At 40.4% G+C, this 17,902-nt stretch overlaps 1 protein-coding gene across 1 annotated transcript; it reads right to left on the bottom strand.

The window, feature by feature from the left end:
- Positions 1–347: 347 nt before the first annotated feature.
- Positions 348–12,832, bottom strand: LOC105011695 (leucine-rich repeat-containing protein 24). The gene is made up of 5 exons (XM_010871931.5): positions 12,401–12,832; positions 11,018–11,200; positions 7,237–7,515; positions 3,540–3,708; positions 348–3,380 (listed from the first exon to the last, which is right to left on the bottom strand). Exons 2-5 carry the CDS (start codon positions 11,168–11,170, stop codon positions 2,242–2,244), a joined length of 1,740 nt encoding a protein of 579 aa, XP_010870233.3. The 5' UTR covers positions 11,171–11,200; positions 12,401–12,832; the 3' UTR covers positions 348–2,241.
- Positions 12,833–17,902: the final 5,070 nt, after the last annotated feature.

Raw genomic sequence — 17,902 nt, 5'->3', positions numbered from 1 at the left:
ACTCCAACACATGGCGGCAGAGCTGGGGAGCTATGAGCAAACCCACACCAGCCCGCCGCCTCTCACCATGGGCAACTCCAGAGTGGTGAAGAGTCCATCCTCTCTCAAGGAGTGTGGTTCCAGAGCCCAAGCCGTGCGTAGAGGTGATCCCGACTACCTCTAATCGGAACCTCTCAACCTCACGCACTAACTCAGGCTCCTTCCCCGCCAGCGAGGTGACATTCCACGTCCCTAGAGCCAGTTTCTGTGTCCAGAGATCGGGTTGTCTAGGCCCCTGCCTTCGACTGCCGCCCGATCCTCTTTGCACCGGCCCCTTATGGTCCCTCCTGTGGGTGGTGAGCCACATTTGCATTAACAGATTTTTATAAATCTTCAGAACTACCCACAACACTACTGCCAACATCATAAAAAGGAGCCAATGAGCAGAGCAACACTAGCTATCTTGAACATGCTAATGTTAGCCACTACACATACACTGATGTTGTGTTTTCCTTGTCCTTTAACACTGGATTATTGGAAGGTATCTAATTTTCCATTAGTTACGTTATCATTGGATTTCAAGCTATTTGGATTTGGAATTGACAGGCTAGCTAGCTTTGCTGCTAGCAACAGTGCTTTCTTAAAATCAGAAGAGTGCCAAATAAGCAGCAGTTTTCACAGAACAGCCTACATTTTTACATCCCACCATGCCACATGCTTACACTCTGAAAATCATGGCCTAGGGTAGTCTAGCAGTCTAAATCGCTGCCTCCAAAACATTATTTAAATGAGTCAAAATATAGATTTTCAGCATGTTCACCTTCAACACAGCAACACAGTAAACCTGCGGAAATGGTCTGACATCAGCCCACTCCCCCCATATTCTGTACCTGATAGCTAACTCAGCTCAACTATTTGCACCAAGGCATTCAATATGTAAGTCAATCTCTAATCTTTTTGGTGGCAAAGGTCTTCTATTTTGTTGGTTGTTTTGGGGATTATACTGTTGTTAGGACTGTATAGTGAGGTGTTTTGCTAGGTTAACTAGTCAGCTAGAAGAAATGTTGGTTTACTTTTGGCATAATTCATTACTGCTGCAATAAATTATCAAGCTTTTTAGCAGTAAGTTGGAAGCCACAGGATAAGTCATGCAGCGCAAATTTTAAAGGCCTAGTTTACAGAGTATTTTAATAGCTATCTTGCACACTGATTTGTAAATGTAAATTCATGAAGTATTTGCTTGTAAGTGGACAAAATATAATTTAATAGTAACAAGGGCATACAATTTGGTTCAGTTTGAGTGTATACATTTTAAGGTACTTTACAGTGTATGGCTGAGTGGGTTTATAATAACTTTGCCAATCTTGGGAATTCTGATACTTAAAATACAAAAGTGGAACTTAAAATACAAAAGTCCATATGTAACTTGGTTATGGTAGATTATACCTACCATCTAACAAAAAACCTATACTGAGGCACCAGCAATAAAAATACTTTCATTATAAAGTTAAGCTCTACAGCACTTTCAGCTATTTCAAACTTTTATAGGAAGGGACTGATTTCTGGTAATGCCCTTCTATATACTACAACTCCTTACCTTCATTTCATGCATATTGACATTTGGTGGCATACAGTATGCAGTTTACCAATACATTGAAAGGAACAGGACCGAAATGCAGGGGGCTCTTTCAACTATACATGTATGTATGTATATATATATCTTTGACGGAGGAAATCTTAGGAAATAACATTATGCTGAAATTTGAGAATCCTGGTTGGTAATTATTTAGTCACAGAGAAAATTTTCATAAACTACATTTCACTCTTACATTTCTCGACCTATCAAACTAGTCATGTAGGTATGTTTTGATCACTTTTATAGTAGAATTGATGTTAATAGTGAAAGTGGCACAATTAAGGTCTTTTCACCACACTCATCACTCTCCACTCAATGTAGGGGTCTCCATACAAGAGTAGCTATATCTTCAAGCTGGAGTTAATCAACACAACATTAAATTAATTTTCACAGCTGACAGTAAGGTACAGTACAGTGTGGCTTCTGATTGAGGGAGGTACAGAACCTCTCCTTACATGTCTTACATCTCACTGCCACTCATGCTTGCCTCTCTGGAGCTAGAGCAATCAGGATTTATGAGTCATTTAAACTTCATTGTCACGTCTGATCTGCAGTCTGGAGATTCGGCCACCAAGTGACATTGAGCACTATGGGTTCGCTTCCCCTGAACATACTCCTGTGGGCCTTTAGCAGTGGATCTCATATGCAATTTGTGAGTCAAGGAACAACCCTGCGTGATTAAGAAACAAGCCCTCCGACTCGGCTGTCACCGGCTCTGCCTCCCCACCCTCCCCCGCCATCCTTCTCATTGTCCTTATATCCGACTCCCTTTGAGGCTTTGTTGGGGATAGCGGCTCCTGCTGTTGGTACCCCAGTGTGGTGGTAGCAGCTGTAGTGGAAGGTGGAAGGACGGGCTTGGCTCGGTTAAGAACATACATCTCATGGCCACGCTCATCACGGTACTCCTCCAGTTGGGCAAAGGTTGTTGGTCCATCAGAGTAATCGTTGACATACAGGATGCTTTCCTCCTTGTCATCGGCGTCCTTCAGCCGCTGGCGGTGCCGGCTGTAGATCATCGCCACCAGTAGTAGGGCAGTGAGGGTCAGCAGTGAGATCCCTATGGCAATGGCGGTCTGCGTAGCAGCTCCCAGCGAGCTGAAGGCCATGCTGCCAAGGGCGTAAAGGGGCTCTCGACTCACATCTGAAGACGTTGGCCGATTAGAGCGTAGACGAGGCCAGGACGGGGCGTATGAGGCAGGTGACCAACCAGAAGAGGACGAGGAATTGATTGCGAGCTGAAAGGTCACACGGGCCACACCACCAGCATTCCAGGCCTCACACTCATAAAGCCCGGCATGAGCTACTGTCACATTGCTAAGGAATAGCATCCCACTGCCTGTGTCTCGACTGAAGCGCTCCCCATCCTCTTTTTGGAGTCTCACCCTCCCTGTACCTGGATGTGATTCTTCCTCAGCCCCCGCGCTCCCCCCACCACTCAGGTCCTGTACAAGCCCACGCGGAGAGAACTCCACCTTGCCCTGCGACGCCTTCCTCCAGGTGACCTGAGGCCGTGGGTAACCAGAAGCATGGCACGAGACGCGCAGACTCTCCCCGAGGTGCACGGCCAGGCGACGGGGCTCCAGGTTCACCACAGGGGGGATGCACACCAGGCTGTTAAGAGGTACCTCCACAAGGCTAAGGTGTGAAAGTCGAGGCGGCTCTGAACACAGCAGGCGCCGTTCGGCCGAGCTCAGCAAGCGCTGGCCCTCCTCATCGATCCAGCTTCGCAGCCAGTGCAGGGCACAGTCGCAACGCCACGGATTGTCTACAGAAGGAAAGTATCATAGAAATAGAAAAGAATGAAACACAATACTGAGACAATTAAGCCAGAGAATTAGAATGTGGTATTTCGTTTTAAGATCAAGGGCAGTATATTCAGTGTAGGCTTCCATTCTAGACCCACAGGCCCACACCGTTCCTTTACCTGTAACACGTAGCACCTGCAGGCTGACAAGGGGCCGCAGGGTGGCAGGGCCAATAGTGTGCAGATTATTCCGGCTGAGGTCAAGAAGGGCAAGAGAAGACAGACCAACTAAAGCTTGGTCTCCCAGCATTTCAATGCTGTTCTGCTGCAGGTGAAGCTCTTGAAGACGCTATAAAAGCAAATATGGTAATATTTTTAATAATTTATAGTGATATAATGTAGGGAAAGTTATTGACAAGAAAACAGCAATTGTTGTGGTGTTTTGTAGAACTGTATACTCTATATAATTACAGTTTTTCTTCTTTTAAATGGATGCTGGTTCGATGCAGTATTGGCACTTTCAATGAACTAAAGAGGAATTTGGAGAAACCTTTAATGTTTCAATGTACAGTCATGTAGAAAAGTAAGTACAACCCTCGGAAAGTAATATTTTTTACATATTTTTGACATACTGGGTCACATTATGAGTTATTGTGATGACATTCACACAAGTTGGAACAGCCTTGAGTTCCAACAGTGATTTCAATTGTCTACTTTGTTCATGTTCGTTTGAGCTAAAACCCAAACAAAATCGCTGATAGAGTAAACATAATTTAACTAATTACTTTTCCCCCCTCAACTTTATAATTAAAACGAACAGGAATGCAATTGCTTCATGCAGAAAAAGTTAATACATCCCAAGCTTTATCATCACATAAAATGGTTAAAATTAGAATCAGGTGCACAAAAACAGGTGCAAATTATTATAAAATGATTAGAGAGAAACTTGAGAGGGTCCAGCCTTTCATGAAGAATAGACCCTTGGTCTGGTTTGGTCAAAACTATATTGGTGAGTGGTAACACAACATGACAAGATCAAAAGACCTATTCAAGGCCATCAGAAGAAAGATGATTAATGCCCATGAATCTGGGTGAGGTTATAAAGCTGTTTCCAAGCAAAAGATGCTCATAGAAGTCTATAAGAACCACAGGGTAATAAGTGATACACAGGCCTCTTGCCACAATCATGCAAAGTGCATCAGTCAACTGTCAGAAAAAGCCTGCACAAACATGGCTTACATGGGAAGACAGTAAGAAGCCTCTCCTACCAGCCATAAAACATGGAAACAATGGCAGTATGGTTTGGGGCTGCTTTACTGCTTCAGGGCCAGGCCAACTTGCCATCAGTGAGTCAACTGTGAAATTCCATATTGTACTAGATACTTTTTTAGGAGAATTTGAGACGATTTGTTGATCGTCTCAAATTCTGAAGCTAAAAGGAACATGGATCTTGCAACAGGTCAATGAGCCAAAACACAAAAGCAATGGTACAACAGAATGGCTCAAAAAGAAGAAATGGAAGATTATGGAATTGATCTCAATCTTATCAAAATGCTGTGGGGGTACTTGAAGCAGGTCATGTATTTCATTAATTTCTTTTATTTATACAGGGAAAACCAGCTGAGACTGAGGTCTCATTTACAGTGGTGCCCTGTATCAATGAAAACTTGAATAAGACATCATTTAAAAAAAATTATAAAACACATTTTAAAAAAGCAAGTACAATTCACTGTGAAATGTTCAATCAGACACTTTATAAAATGTGTTATGGACACAGTATCCATCAACCTAAGGTCATGCCGTACATCATTCTAAGTTTGAGGGGCACAGAAGGTTAACAATGTTATACCTATCTTAGATTGAGCATGGGAAACCTCGAGAAATATCCAATCTTGTGATTATGTTTGATTATGTTTTTCAATATAATTTTAGAGGTAAGTTAATTTTGAAGTTTCTGTAGGACGGCATTATAAACAATTTTTGTTACCAACTCAGTAATGTGGGTTTTAAAAGAAACTGTATTTAACCAAATACCAAGATATTTATATGTATAAGTAACACATTCTAAAACCAAATTGTCCAGTGTGGTAATTTTAAAAGTATCCACACCTACGTTTCTGGACCTAGAAAACACCATACACTTGGTTTTATTTGCATTTTAGATCTCTGAGGGAATTCTGTAAAGCTTATATGTCAGACTGCAAGTACAAAAATGCTTGTGCAAGAGAAATAGCTGCCGTATACAATACTGTGTCATCAGCATAGAATTGAAAATGAAATTTTCTCACATTGTTAAAAATACCATTTATATATATGGTAAACAATAATGGACCCAATATCAAACCCTGGGGAACTCCTTTATGAACTGCAATACATTTAGATTCACACCCATCCGAAACAACTGCTTGAATCCTATCACTAAGATAGTTCTAAAACCATAAACAAGTATTCATTTTCATGCCTAATGAGGCCAGTTTTTCCATCAAGGACACTAGTTTCTCCACCTTTATGTAGATGCAGCACATGTGGAGTTTTCCAAATCATTGGAATAATCCCAGATGACAAAATAAGACTAAAAGTAATATCAGTAAAACGGAGCAATGGAAGTGGACTGGAGATGATGCACTTTTTACCGGATTCAAGCATAGTGTTTATAATTTTTTTTAAATCCTGTCCCCAACAAAGACCCGACTGTCGTTCAAACCAACGTGTACAATAGCGGTTTTAGCATTTGAGTGCTTGCTAACGAGTTGCGGCAGCATGGCGTCCAGTTCTATGAGCCGACACCCGGATACCAACACGTCTCTGCCCTTCGCACCATGACATTCCTGACCATTGATGAGCCCACAACAAGAACAGCAGGCTTTCCTGGAGGTTGAGACACCCATCCACATTGTGCCAGCAGCCTCCGTGCAGGCATTGGTAGACTTGCAGACACACCTGTTTGCCCTACCGAGGCAGGAAAGCGCCATTTTGCAGGGAAATCAACCTGCAGCAATGACGGTAACTGGCTGGCAGCATTGGGCGCCAATGTTCAAAGTAAAAACTTATCATTTTGTCTCAGACAGACCACAACTCACAATTTCATTTGTAGTTCCAAAAATGCTTGGCAGAGTTCAGGTGCTGCAATTTGTGGGTCGTCTGAGACAAAATGAAACGTTTTGAAAGGGTTCTTTTGTGCAAATCTTTCAAAGAGCTAGTTGACAGGGAGGTGGCATCTAACAGTTGATTTTGAGACTTGATAACCCCAAGATTTCACTGGCCTGTACAGTTCTGAAACTGTGATACTTGGATTCTTCTTTGCCTGCCTCACCATCTTCCTCACCATAATTGGCCTCATCATATGCCCCATGCATCTTCCTGGCCAATTATCAACTGTTCCAGAATTCTGAAACTTGCACCAGTCTGTGCGCAGTAGTATTTTTTTGTATTTTAAGTATTTTTTTAAAATATATTTTACCTGATCTGTGTGGTTAATATTACATTTGAATAAATATTCAAGGAACATTGTTATTTGCATTGTAAATAATAAATATGATGAATGTGAATTAGATGTATTCTAAATTGTGAAAAAAAATATTCTCCAAGCCTACCAACTCTCCATTTTATTTTTCAGAAGGTTCAAAATCAAACCCCTTGCAATGACAAAAAGGTTCTGAACTTTAACACTGGAGGATCCTTTAAAAACTTTACAAGTGTTTGACTTGGGAAGTGTTTTACCTGGAAATGTTCATTTAGTGCAGAAACCCTACTGTTACTTCAAAAGGTGTAGTATAAACAGCTTTCAAACTAAAAATGTCTTCAAACAAGAGAGGCAGGGAACAGTCAAACAAAAAATGAATAAACAAAACATTAACTAGTAAATTTAGGGACTTACTTGTAGGCCTCTGAATGTATAGTCGTGTAGACGTGTGATTTCATTTCCAGCCAGGTAGAAGATGCGGAGGTGCTCTAGGCCTCTGAACATATCTGCTGTGACCAAGTGGATGCGGTTCCCATTCAGCGCCAGCTCTAGAAGCTGACCCTGGCTTTGGAAGGCGCCAGGCTCCAGGGCTGATATACTGTTGTTCTGCAGGTACAAGTAGTGCAGGCAGCCCAGCTGGGAGAGGTCTGACAGACGGATCTGCCCAATAGCATTATCCTGTAGGAAGATGGTCTAAATAGAATACAGGAACGTAAGGGGAAAACACAAAGATTGATAATGAGGGGGAAAGCATACAAACTCCTCAAGGTGAGTAGGCGTGTGTTTATGTAAGTGTGTGGATGACAAATGTAACTGCTAGCTAATATTGATATGTTTCTAAAATGTATCATTTTGAACCTTATCTGGAACATTGGAAATCTCTTGAGATCTCATCAAGATAAAGGTATGGTTGGTTTGCAAAATATCCCTGGAACTTTGATTGGAACCATGTTGTATTATCACATATCTTATCTTCATCAGAGTAGAAGCTTTTTGGAAATTCCTCTGAAATTCTCCAACTGTAAATCACCAGAAATGCATTTTTCTCTCCACTCTCCACTCTCTTTTTTCTTTAAGCAATATTACCTGAATTAAAGGGTAGATTTCTCTCCTATTAAAAGTTAGATTTTCCCATTATTCTGGGGGGCGCAGTATATTATAAAATGTTTTGCATGTAAGATAGGTCTGTAGAGCAAGAGGAAAAAATATTAGCGAGCAAACACTGTGTCAAAAGCACAATTTGCTAGAGCAGGCAGAGGACAGCTGCTTAAAATGTCTCTCAGCAGCACCAACATCTAAATACAAAATTAATTTAAATGATTGGTCTGAAATGGCTAGCTGTTGATTTTTATCTCATAGGCCAATCTGGTAGAATTAGCTGGTATATCTGCTAATACAATTCTGCTTATAATCAATATACCTAACTAATTTCCTATACAGATCAACCTGGCCACCAGAGGGAGACTGGTAAGGTCTACTCCAGTCACATCATCCCACTGAAGTTGCACTTGTCTTTGAAAATCACACTGTTTTAAAAAAGTGGTCCCATCTTGTCAAAAAGGACCTCTCCCTGTCTCAGAAATATCATCGTAAATCCCAATCAAAATCAGGGTCAGTGGTGGGCAGGAGGGTGTTCGTCACTCTTAACTGCACTTGTTGTTCAACAAATCAATTGCAACTTTTGGTTATGAAACAATGTTTTTAAGATAAAGGCTTATATTACAACCAAGATTGAACATCCAACGGGTCATTATTATTTTCAACCTGTCATTGTTTTCTGAAGTCAAAAGTAATCAAAGAAGAAATCATCTACTTTTCCAAAAAGCATCTGTAATCCAATTAAAATGTATTTTTTGCTTGTAACATAATGAATTACATTTGTGTTTTTTTTTACGAGTTTCATGTAACATTGTAACATATTTTAACACATGTAATCCATTAATCCCAAACCCTGATTATATGGTAGAAAAAAGTAGGCAACCAAGATTTTTTGATTCAGGGACAGCCCTCCTGCACAGACAACACTGCCACAAATCAAATTAATTTCAACGCTGACCTTTTCAATTCTACCATAACAACTCCCACTCGCTTGTGCGTTCATACACACACACACACACACACACAGTGTGTCTTATAGTGGTGTAGGCGAGTGATTTCATTTCCAGCCAGGTAGAAGATGCGGAGGTGCTCTAGGCCTCTGAACATATCTGTTGTGACCAAGTGGATGCGGTTCCCATTCAGCGCCAGCTCTAGAAGCTGACCCTGGCTTTGGAAGGCGCCAGGCTCCATGGCTGATATACTGTTGTTCTGCAGGTAAAAGTAGTGCAGGCAGCCCAGCTGAGAGTGGTCTGACAGACGGATCTGCCCAATAGCATTATCCTGTAGGAAGATGGTCTAAATAGAATACAGGAACGTAAGGGGAAAACACAAAGATTGATAATGAGGGGGAAAGCATACAAACTCCTCAAGGTGAGTAGGTGTGTGTTTATGTAAGTGTGTGGATGACAAATGTAACTGCTAGCTAATATTGATATGTTTCTAAAATATATCATTTTAGAAATGTAAATGCTGTCAGGTTACTGATGCAGATCTTTAGATGTTTTAAACAATTTATCATTTTGAACCTTATCTGGAACATTGGAAATCTCTTGAGATCTCATCAAGATAAAGGTATGGCTGGTTTGCAAAATATCACTGGAACTTTGATTGGAACCATGTTGTATTATCACATGTCTTATCTTCATCAGAGTAGAAGCTTTTTGGAAATTCCTCTGAAATTCTCCAACTGTAAATCACCAGAAATGCATTTTTCTCTCCACTCTCGAATCATTCTCCTTACTGTGCACAGGGGCAAAGTAGACTTGGATCCTTCTTGTCATAAGAATTACTAAGGTTGCTAATAATTCTGACACAGAAAAATATGTATTTCTTAATTTAGATTTTTTTTTTTCTTTAAGCAATATTACCTGAATTGAAGGGTAGATTTCTTTCCTATTAAAGGTTAGATTTTCCCATTATTCTGGGGGGTGCAGTATATTATAAAATGTTTTGCATGTAAGATAGGTCTGTAGAGCAAGAGGAAAAATTATTAGAGAGCAAACACTGTGTCAAAAGCACAATTTGCTAGAGCAGGCAGAGGACAGCTGCTTAAAATGTCTCTCAGCAGCGCCAACATCTAAATACAAAATTATTTAAATGATTGGTCTGAAATGGCTAGCTGATGATTTTTATCTCATAGGCCAATCTTGTAGAATTAGCTGGTATATCTGCTAATACAATTCTGCTTATAATCAATATACCTAACTAATTTCCTATACAGATCAACCTGGCCACCAGAGGGAGACTGGTAAGGTCTACTCCAGTCACATCATCCCACTGAAGTTGCACTTGTCTTTGAAAATCACACTGTTTTAAAAAAGTGGTCCCATCTTGTCAAAAAGGACCTCTCCCTGTCTCAGAAATATCATCGTAAATCCCAATCAAAATCAGGGTCAGTGGTGGGCAGGAGGGTGTTCGTCACTCTTAACTGCACTTTGTTGTTCAACAAATCAATTGCAACTTTTGGTCATGAAACAATGTTTTTAAGATAAAGGCTTATATTACAAACAAGATTGAACATCCAACGGGTCATTATTATTTTTAACAAGTCAAAAGTAATCAAAGAAGAAATCATCTACTTTTCCAAAAAGCATCTGTAATCCAATTAAAATGTATTTTTTGCTTGTAACATAATGAATTACATTTGTGTTTTTTTTTACGAGTTTCATGTAACATTGTAACATATTTTAACACATGTAATCCATTAATCCCAAACCCTGATTATATGGTAGAAAAAATATTTTTTGATTCAGGGACAGCCCTCCTGCACAGACAACACTGCCACAAATCAAATCAATTTCAAGGCTGACCTTTTAATTCTACCATAACAACTCCCACTCTCTTGTGCATTCACACACACACACACACACACACACACACACACACACACACACACATGGACACTTCACTCCTTATTGGCAGAACACACAGCACCTAAACAGGTTGCTGCAAACCCCTGGGAATAATGGTGTTGAAATATACATGCCACACAACAAAGTAGAAACCTAACACAAGCCTGTCTATATTTTGTGGTGGTGGGTAGTACATGTGTCTAGGAAACAGATGTAGTAGAAGTATGAAGTCATCAGAGCCTAACCTGTGTGGAAGATGGGACATGCGAAGGGATGTCCCGAAGGCCCATTGAGCCACACTCCACTGTCAGGCTATAGCAGCGACATCCCACTGGACAGCAAATGGATGGGAGGGTGTGAAGCGATAACATCAGGAAGAGCAAAAAGGAGAAGGCCATTGTGCCAGTTTCTAGACTGAGAGAGACAGACTGAGGAAAGAGAGATGGAGGTTTAGAGTTGGAAGAGGAAGCAAGCTTGGCTGACGTGACTACACAATGAGGAGGAGTTGAGAGCTGGTTAAAAAAACGACTATATATTTTTTTTTTTATTGTACGTGTGTGTGTTGTTTATATATAATATACTCAGGCCCTTTCATAAGACACACTTGAATGAGGTGCGGGACAATTGAATAGTTGAATGGAGTCCACCTTGTGAAATGAAGTTGAAGTTTTTTCAGGTTAAATACACTTGTCTCTTGGAGGTCCCACAGCTGGTTGGTACAATTCATATTCCGAGCAGGCATGTTAATGCCATATTAAGGAGCCTTTATTAGCCAGATTTCATTGCCTGCATTCTAAACATAGACTGCTGCAGGCAGATGTGGAAGTACAAGTTTGAATTGAGAGTAGAGCAAAGTCTCCTTGTAGAAGATGAGATCAATTCCAAGCATTGACCAGGCAGTAAGCATACATCTAGCTCTAATAAGCCTGACACCTAGCAAGCGCCCTGGAAGGATTCCCAGGGGGCTGTGAGGCAACTCCAGGGGAATAGTCAAGTCTTATGCAGCCTGCAAAGCAGTTTTGATATGTTTTGCGAAAGAAGCCTATCTGTGTTTATGCCTTTAAGCTATGATGCTCCTGACCTCTTTGCACTGATTGCATATTTGAGGTATTTTGGGGTTTATAACCTATTGTTACTCTGCCCTAAATCTAAGAAAAAGAACATGCCAATACTTAATTATACATATAGGAAATACTGAGATTATGATCTAAACTATATTTTCCACAGGTAAATAGCGAAAACCAGTACATAACACCAGTAACATTTTCATTGTATCTAACCTTTTACTTCAGCAGGGAGTCCCATTAAAACAAAGGCCTAATGTTTAAGGGAGCTCTACATTAACACAATTGAAAATGGATTCTAATATATTTTTAAAAAATACTGTTAGTTCAAGTTCATTAACATGAATAATGCGTTCTTATATTATATATACCGTTATTATTGCTATTATATCATGAAACCTACAACAAAAGCCTACACGCTACCACAATAAATCCATATCTGACAGGCACGCCTAGCTTACACTGTGAAAAAAAAACGCATCAACATAAGGATACACAGTGCATAACACACATTATGTCACATTTAAAAACAATTTAAAGAAATCACCATCAATGGAAACGTACCAGAGAACGATGGAGTGATGCGCTATGCAATTATAATCGGCCAGGTTTCGAATGCATCAACTTGGAAGAGAGCGCTATTTTGAAGTGAAGCACAGGAACACGTTCCTTTACAGTGAGCCGTTACAATCATAATTTAACAGGATCACCTCTGTAAAAAGCATTCGACGCTTTAAACACATTGTCCAATTCTTTAGCTATCGTCGATCCATTATAATGACACATCGAGGGGCCCGCATTCTAATAAATATGCTTACATAATAATGTAGTCTACGCGCAACGTAAGTCCACCATCAACAATACATGCCATAGTCGACATAAATGTATTCCAAACAAACAAAAATAAATATTCCAATGTATCAGGATATTTCCTTTCTCTTTCATTTCATCCAGTTATTGTCACCCTTTGCGCACGCACGGTATCATCCAATTCACTACGTTTCATGTTTCTAGCCCCTCCCTTCCCAACAAATGCTTCACATCATGTCAATACATTTTGCATTGTGGACAATGTTTCCTTTTTCTTATTCCTAAAAGTAGATAATTTAATCATTTACATATTAAAATGACAAAACAATAATGAAAAAAGAATGGTTGAAATAATGATTCAAAAGACAATTTAGCAAAGTATCATTTTTTGTATGAGCAACGACGATTCTTAATGCGAAGATTAGCAGCAAAAATAAAAAAAATGTGTATTCTATAAAAGGATGGGAGCAGATAAATGTCAGAGCTGTGGAATCACTATTAATGATATCAACATTTCAGTTTGACCCATGTTTTGAAGCTGTAGAGTGTGTAGAGTGTACAACAATACAATTAAAAAAGGATAATTGGGTTTACTTTGGGTACAAAATGGTGTAACAACGATCAGTGGAAACCATAATCACCAACCAATAGGCTCTGTGCACAAGCGTATGGACGAACTTCCGCTTTAGCCAGATGTCGGCATATCATTTTCCGGTTTACTTAAGGCGATCACCCGAGTCGCCCAAAATTTCCGTTTTTTTTAGTAGATGTCTCCAAGACCTGCCTAAAATAAGCATTAGTGATGTCCATCGAATTGTTGATGCCTGGTCCCCTGCTCCAACAAGCAAGCAGAACAAGGGTTATCTTGCCCCACTTGTACCTTGAAACTTAAATGAGTCACGTACATTATATTTCTTTTTTTTCCCGTACAACAGCATCACTCATCTTGTTGTGAGTTCAGGTGTTTACTAATGCGGATGAGTATTAGTAAGTAAACCGGAAACTGCAATACCGACTTCTAGACAAAAGCGGAAGTTCCTCACTACGCTGGTGCACAGAGTCTATTGAGGGCTCGATTCAAACTCGCAACGAAAATCTAAATAAATAGTTGAAATCACAGACTGTTCCAACTTCGTTGAATTTTATCATGGCAACTCAATGTGTATGTAGTATGTAGGGCCCCCACGTGCCTGTATCTATGTCTGGGCATGCTCCTGATGAGACAGTGGATGGTTTCCTGGCGGGTCTTCTCCCCGACCTGGATCAGGGCATCAGTGAGCTCCTGGACAGTCTGTAGCGCTACAACTGGCGGCATTGGATGCACCGATACATAATGCCCCATAGGTTCTCAATTAGATTCAGATCTGGGGAACATGAGGACCAGTCAATGGCATCAATGCCTTCGTCATCCAGGAACTGCCTACACACTCTGGCCACATGAGGCCGGGCATTGTCCTGCACCAGGAGGAACCCATGGCAGGGCCCACTGCACCAGTGTAAGGTCTGGCCATGGGTCTGAGGATTTACCTAACAGCAGTCAGGGTACATTTGGCTAGAATGTGGAGGTCTGTGTGACCCTCCAAGGATATGCCTCCCCAGACCATCACTGACCCACCACCAAATCGGTCATGCTGGATGATGTTGCAGGCAGCATAACGTTCACCAATGGCGTCTCCAGACTCTTTCACATCTGTCACGTGTGCTCAGTGTGAACCTGCTCTCATCTGTGAAGAACACCAATTCTGGTGTTCTCTGGCGAATGCCAATCGAGCTGCATGGTGCTGTGCTGTGAGCACTGGTCCCACTAGGGCCCTCATGCCACCCTCATGGAGTCTGTTTATGACAGTTTGGTTAGAAATATTCACACCAGTTGCCCACTGGAGGTCATTTTGTAGGGCTCTGGTTCCTCCTTGCACAAAGGAGCAGATACCTGTCCTGCTGCTGGGTTGATGCCTTTCTACGGCATCAACCCAAAACACAAAACTAGAGAAGAATCAGTCAGGAAGGTTAAGGAGAGAGCAATTGTCTGTGGCCACCACCTGCAAAACCGTTCCCTTTTTCAGGGTTGTCTTGATGTTGCCTCTCTAGTGCACCTGTTGTCACTTTCATTTGCACCAAAACAGATTACATTGATTCACAATAGCTTATGCTTCCTATCTGGACAGATTGATATCCCTGAAGTTAAGTTGACAGTGTTATACTGTGATGATTATGTGTTACCTTAATATTTTTGAGCAGTGTATACATTAATTATAGGTCCAAAAATCTAAATTGGTCCTTCAAATTCAAAAATATTTTTGGAAATTGTAGCCTTTTCTTGTATTGTTTCCCCCAATTGTTTTGATTGTTACAGGAGGTTGATTACTGCAAGTTAAATGACCAAAACTGAACTCTAAATATATAGTCGGGCAAAAAAGTATTTAGTCAGACACCAATTGTGCAAGTTCTCCCACGTAAAAAGATGAGAGATGCCTGTAATTTTCATCATAGGTACACTTTTTGTGACCATAAAGCTCTATTTTGGTCTTGTAACTCTAAATTACAGTGTGCCAGAAGCTGTGAGGCGTGTCAAGGTGTTGTCAGGCATATTGTAACTGGGCTTTTTTGTGGCATTGGCGCAGTAAAGGCATCTTTCTGGCAACTCGACCATGCAGCTCATTTTTGTTCAAGTATTGTCGTATTGTGCTCCTTGAAACAACCACACTGTCTTTTTCCAGAGCAGCCTGTATTTGCCCTGAGGTTACTTGTGGGTTTTCCTTTTTATCCCAAACAATTCTTCTGGCAGTTTTGGCTGAAATCTTTCTTGGTCTACTTGACCTTGACTTGGTATTAAGAGATCTCAGAATTTTCCACTTCTCAGTAAGTGATTGAACAGTACTGACTGGCATTTGCAAGACTTTGGATATCTTTTTATATCCTTTTCCATCTTTATAAAACTCCATTACCTTGTCACGCAGGTCTTTTGACAGTTCTTTTATGCTCAGTATCTTGCCTGCACAGTGCATCCACGTGAGAGCTACCAAACTCATTGACTATACACCGAAACTAATTTAAATTTAAAAAGCCACAGGTGTTGGAAATTCACCTTTAATTGCCATTTTCACCTATGTGTGTGTCACTTTGTGTGTCTTTAACAAGGCCAACCATTCAAGGCTATGTACATTTTTAATCAGGCCCATTTGGGTGATTTCTGTGATCATTATGCAGGGCTCCAAACTGCGACTAAAATGGTCGCATTTGCGACCAAATATATTTATTTGCGAGTGACATTTCTGCCAAGGTCGCCATTGGCGACAATACAAATTTACTCCCTTTGATTGTAAAATGTGCATACGTGCATGTTTTATAACCAGTAGCCTATCGCTTCATTTGTTTTGTTAATGTCATTCATTTGTACATAGTCTGGCCCCCTTCCACTATGGCGAAAACTAAAAATGTTCTTGACTGACCGCCAAGCCTCATTAGCCGGTTGAAACCGGTTAACCGATTAGTTTAAAATATGCTCTATTTGAAGTAACAGCCATTTCGAGCCGCGCCTGCAATTTCCACTCTGTTTGCGCCTCTTATATGCTATTGTCTATGGTTTGCAATGAGACATTTTAATTGTTTATTAATAAACAAGTGTTTTCTGTCGGCTACAAAGATTAGGTTGACAATAGCCTACTGACTTGCGATCTTTGCATTAGGCTAGTGAACGCTCAAGAGAGAAATGCACATTTCCTACAGATTAGGCTATATATATAATCATGGTCAATGGCAGTGACACTGGCTCAGATTCAAATTTGACTGTATATAGTTCATAAGTCGGAAGAGGAGAGACATGCACACAACAAGGTGAATAAAAGTAAGTGCATTGTTATGTGGCTCTTAAAAAAAAATTGTGGCGCGTGTTTTTTTCCCCTATAGTAGCCAATGGCTCCTTAATTGATTTTTTTGTTTGGAGCCCTGTTATGATTTAAAAAGGAGCCAAATAACTATGTGATAACGCATGGCTTCTTATGATCACTATCCTTAAATAAAAGACAGTTTTAGGCTTGATCACTCATATTTTCAAAATCATTTCCAAAATGTCACAATTTCTGCCAGGGTATGCAAACGTATGAGCACAACTGTAATATGATGACTAACCATTTTGTGCAGTTGTACAATTTCAATATATTAAGACTAAAAGCCTTTTCAAGGCATACAAAACACTTCCAACACTACAGGTCATTACTGACTGTTGACCCCTGAGAAAAACAGAGAAATATTCCTAGATAAACAAAGTTTATATTCTTCAGTAATAAGGAAAGGTGTCATGCAATGGAAAACTGTGGTACTGCAACATCTACTGGGAGCTTCCTACGTATTCAGGGATGAAAGTTATGGTATTTCCTTACCAATATTCCAGTTAAGTATGCAAGAACACATTCTTATTCATTGCCACAACGTGGAAGCAGTTTACTATCTTGTTGAGGGTCAGAACGACATGGGTGTTTCACCTTGTTGGCTTGAAATTGTAACCAGTGGCTTTTCATTTACTGGTCCAATGATCTTAGCCCTTTTGCAACCCTGACTCCGCAGATTAAAGTCTTGTGCAAAGTTTAGTCCTGGTTCTGGAAATCTATTTCATAAATAACATTAAAGATAAGACAAATCAATAAAGATAAAAAAATAAAACACTTTTATAAATTTAAAGCAGATTTTTAAGCAGATAAATATTCGGAAATAGCTAATTTTACTGAACACTTCCTTAAGATAGGTCAGCAGCCAAAGAGCACCCTTAGAAAGTGGACCTAGAAAAATGTTGTTCAGAAGAACATGGAAACAATTAAAAGGGAATGTAATATCTACAACATACGTTGAGATAATGATAGTAAATAATCTATTTTTCCCACCTGTCTTTGATCAATCAATCAAATGTATTTATAAAGCCCTTTTTACAACAACAGTTGTCACAAAGTGCTTTTACAAAAACACCCGGCCTTAAACCCCAAGGAGCAAACAACAGTAGTGTTGAATTTCAGTGGCTAGGAAAAACTCCCTAAGAAGGCCGAAATTTAGGAAGAAACCTAGAGAGGACCCAGGCTCAGAGGGGTGACCAGTCCTCTTCTGGCTGTGCCGGGTGTAATATTAAGAGTCCAGTTGGAATAATGAATAAACGCATGCGGGCTAAATCCAGAGTCTATTTAAATTTAGACCAGGTCAGAAGCATGACCAGATGGACAAGGACAGGGACAACACGGGGGAGGGAGGAGGTGTCAGCACAGTGGCAGC

Source organism: Esox lucius, chromosome 8 (assembly GCF_011004845.1).
Source record: "Esox lucius isolate fEsoLuc1 chromosome 8, fEsoLuc1.pri, whole genome shotgun sequence".
NCBI classification, from domain to species: domain Eukaryota; kingdom Metazoa; phylum Chordata; class Actinopteri; order Esociformes; family Esocidae; genus Esox; species Esox lucius.
This window is presented reverse-complemented; position numbering and strand designations above follow the sequence as displayed.

Excerpts from the sequence above, each read along its gene's own strand:
- LOC105011695 (XM_010871931.5), bottom strand. The coding sequence starts at position 11,170 with ATGGCCTTCTCCTTTTTGCTCTTCCTGATGTTATCGCTTCACACCCTC. Across the intron at positions 3,709-7,236 it reads ATACATTCAGAGGCCTACAA|CGTCTTCAAGAGCTTCACCT; the intron begins GTAAGTCCCTAA and ends TTGCTTTTATAG. Across the intron at positions 3,381-3,539 it reads GCAGGTGCTACGTGTTACAG|ACAATCCGTGGCGTTGCGAC; the intron begins GTAAAGGAACGG and ends TTCCTTCTGTAG.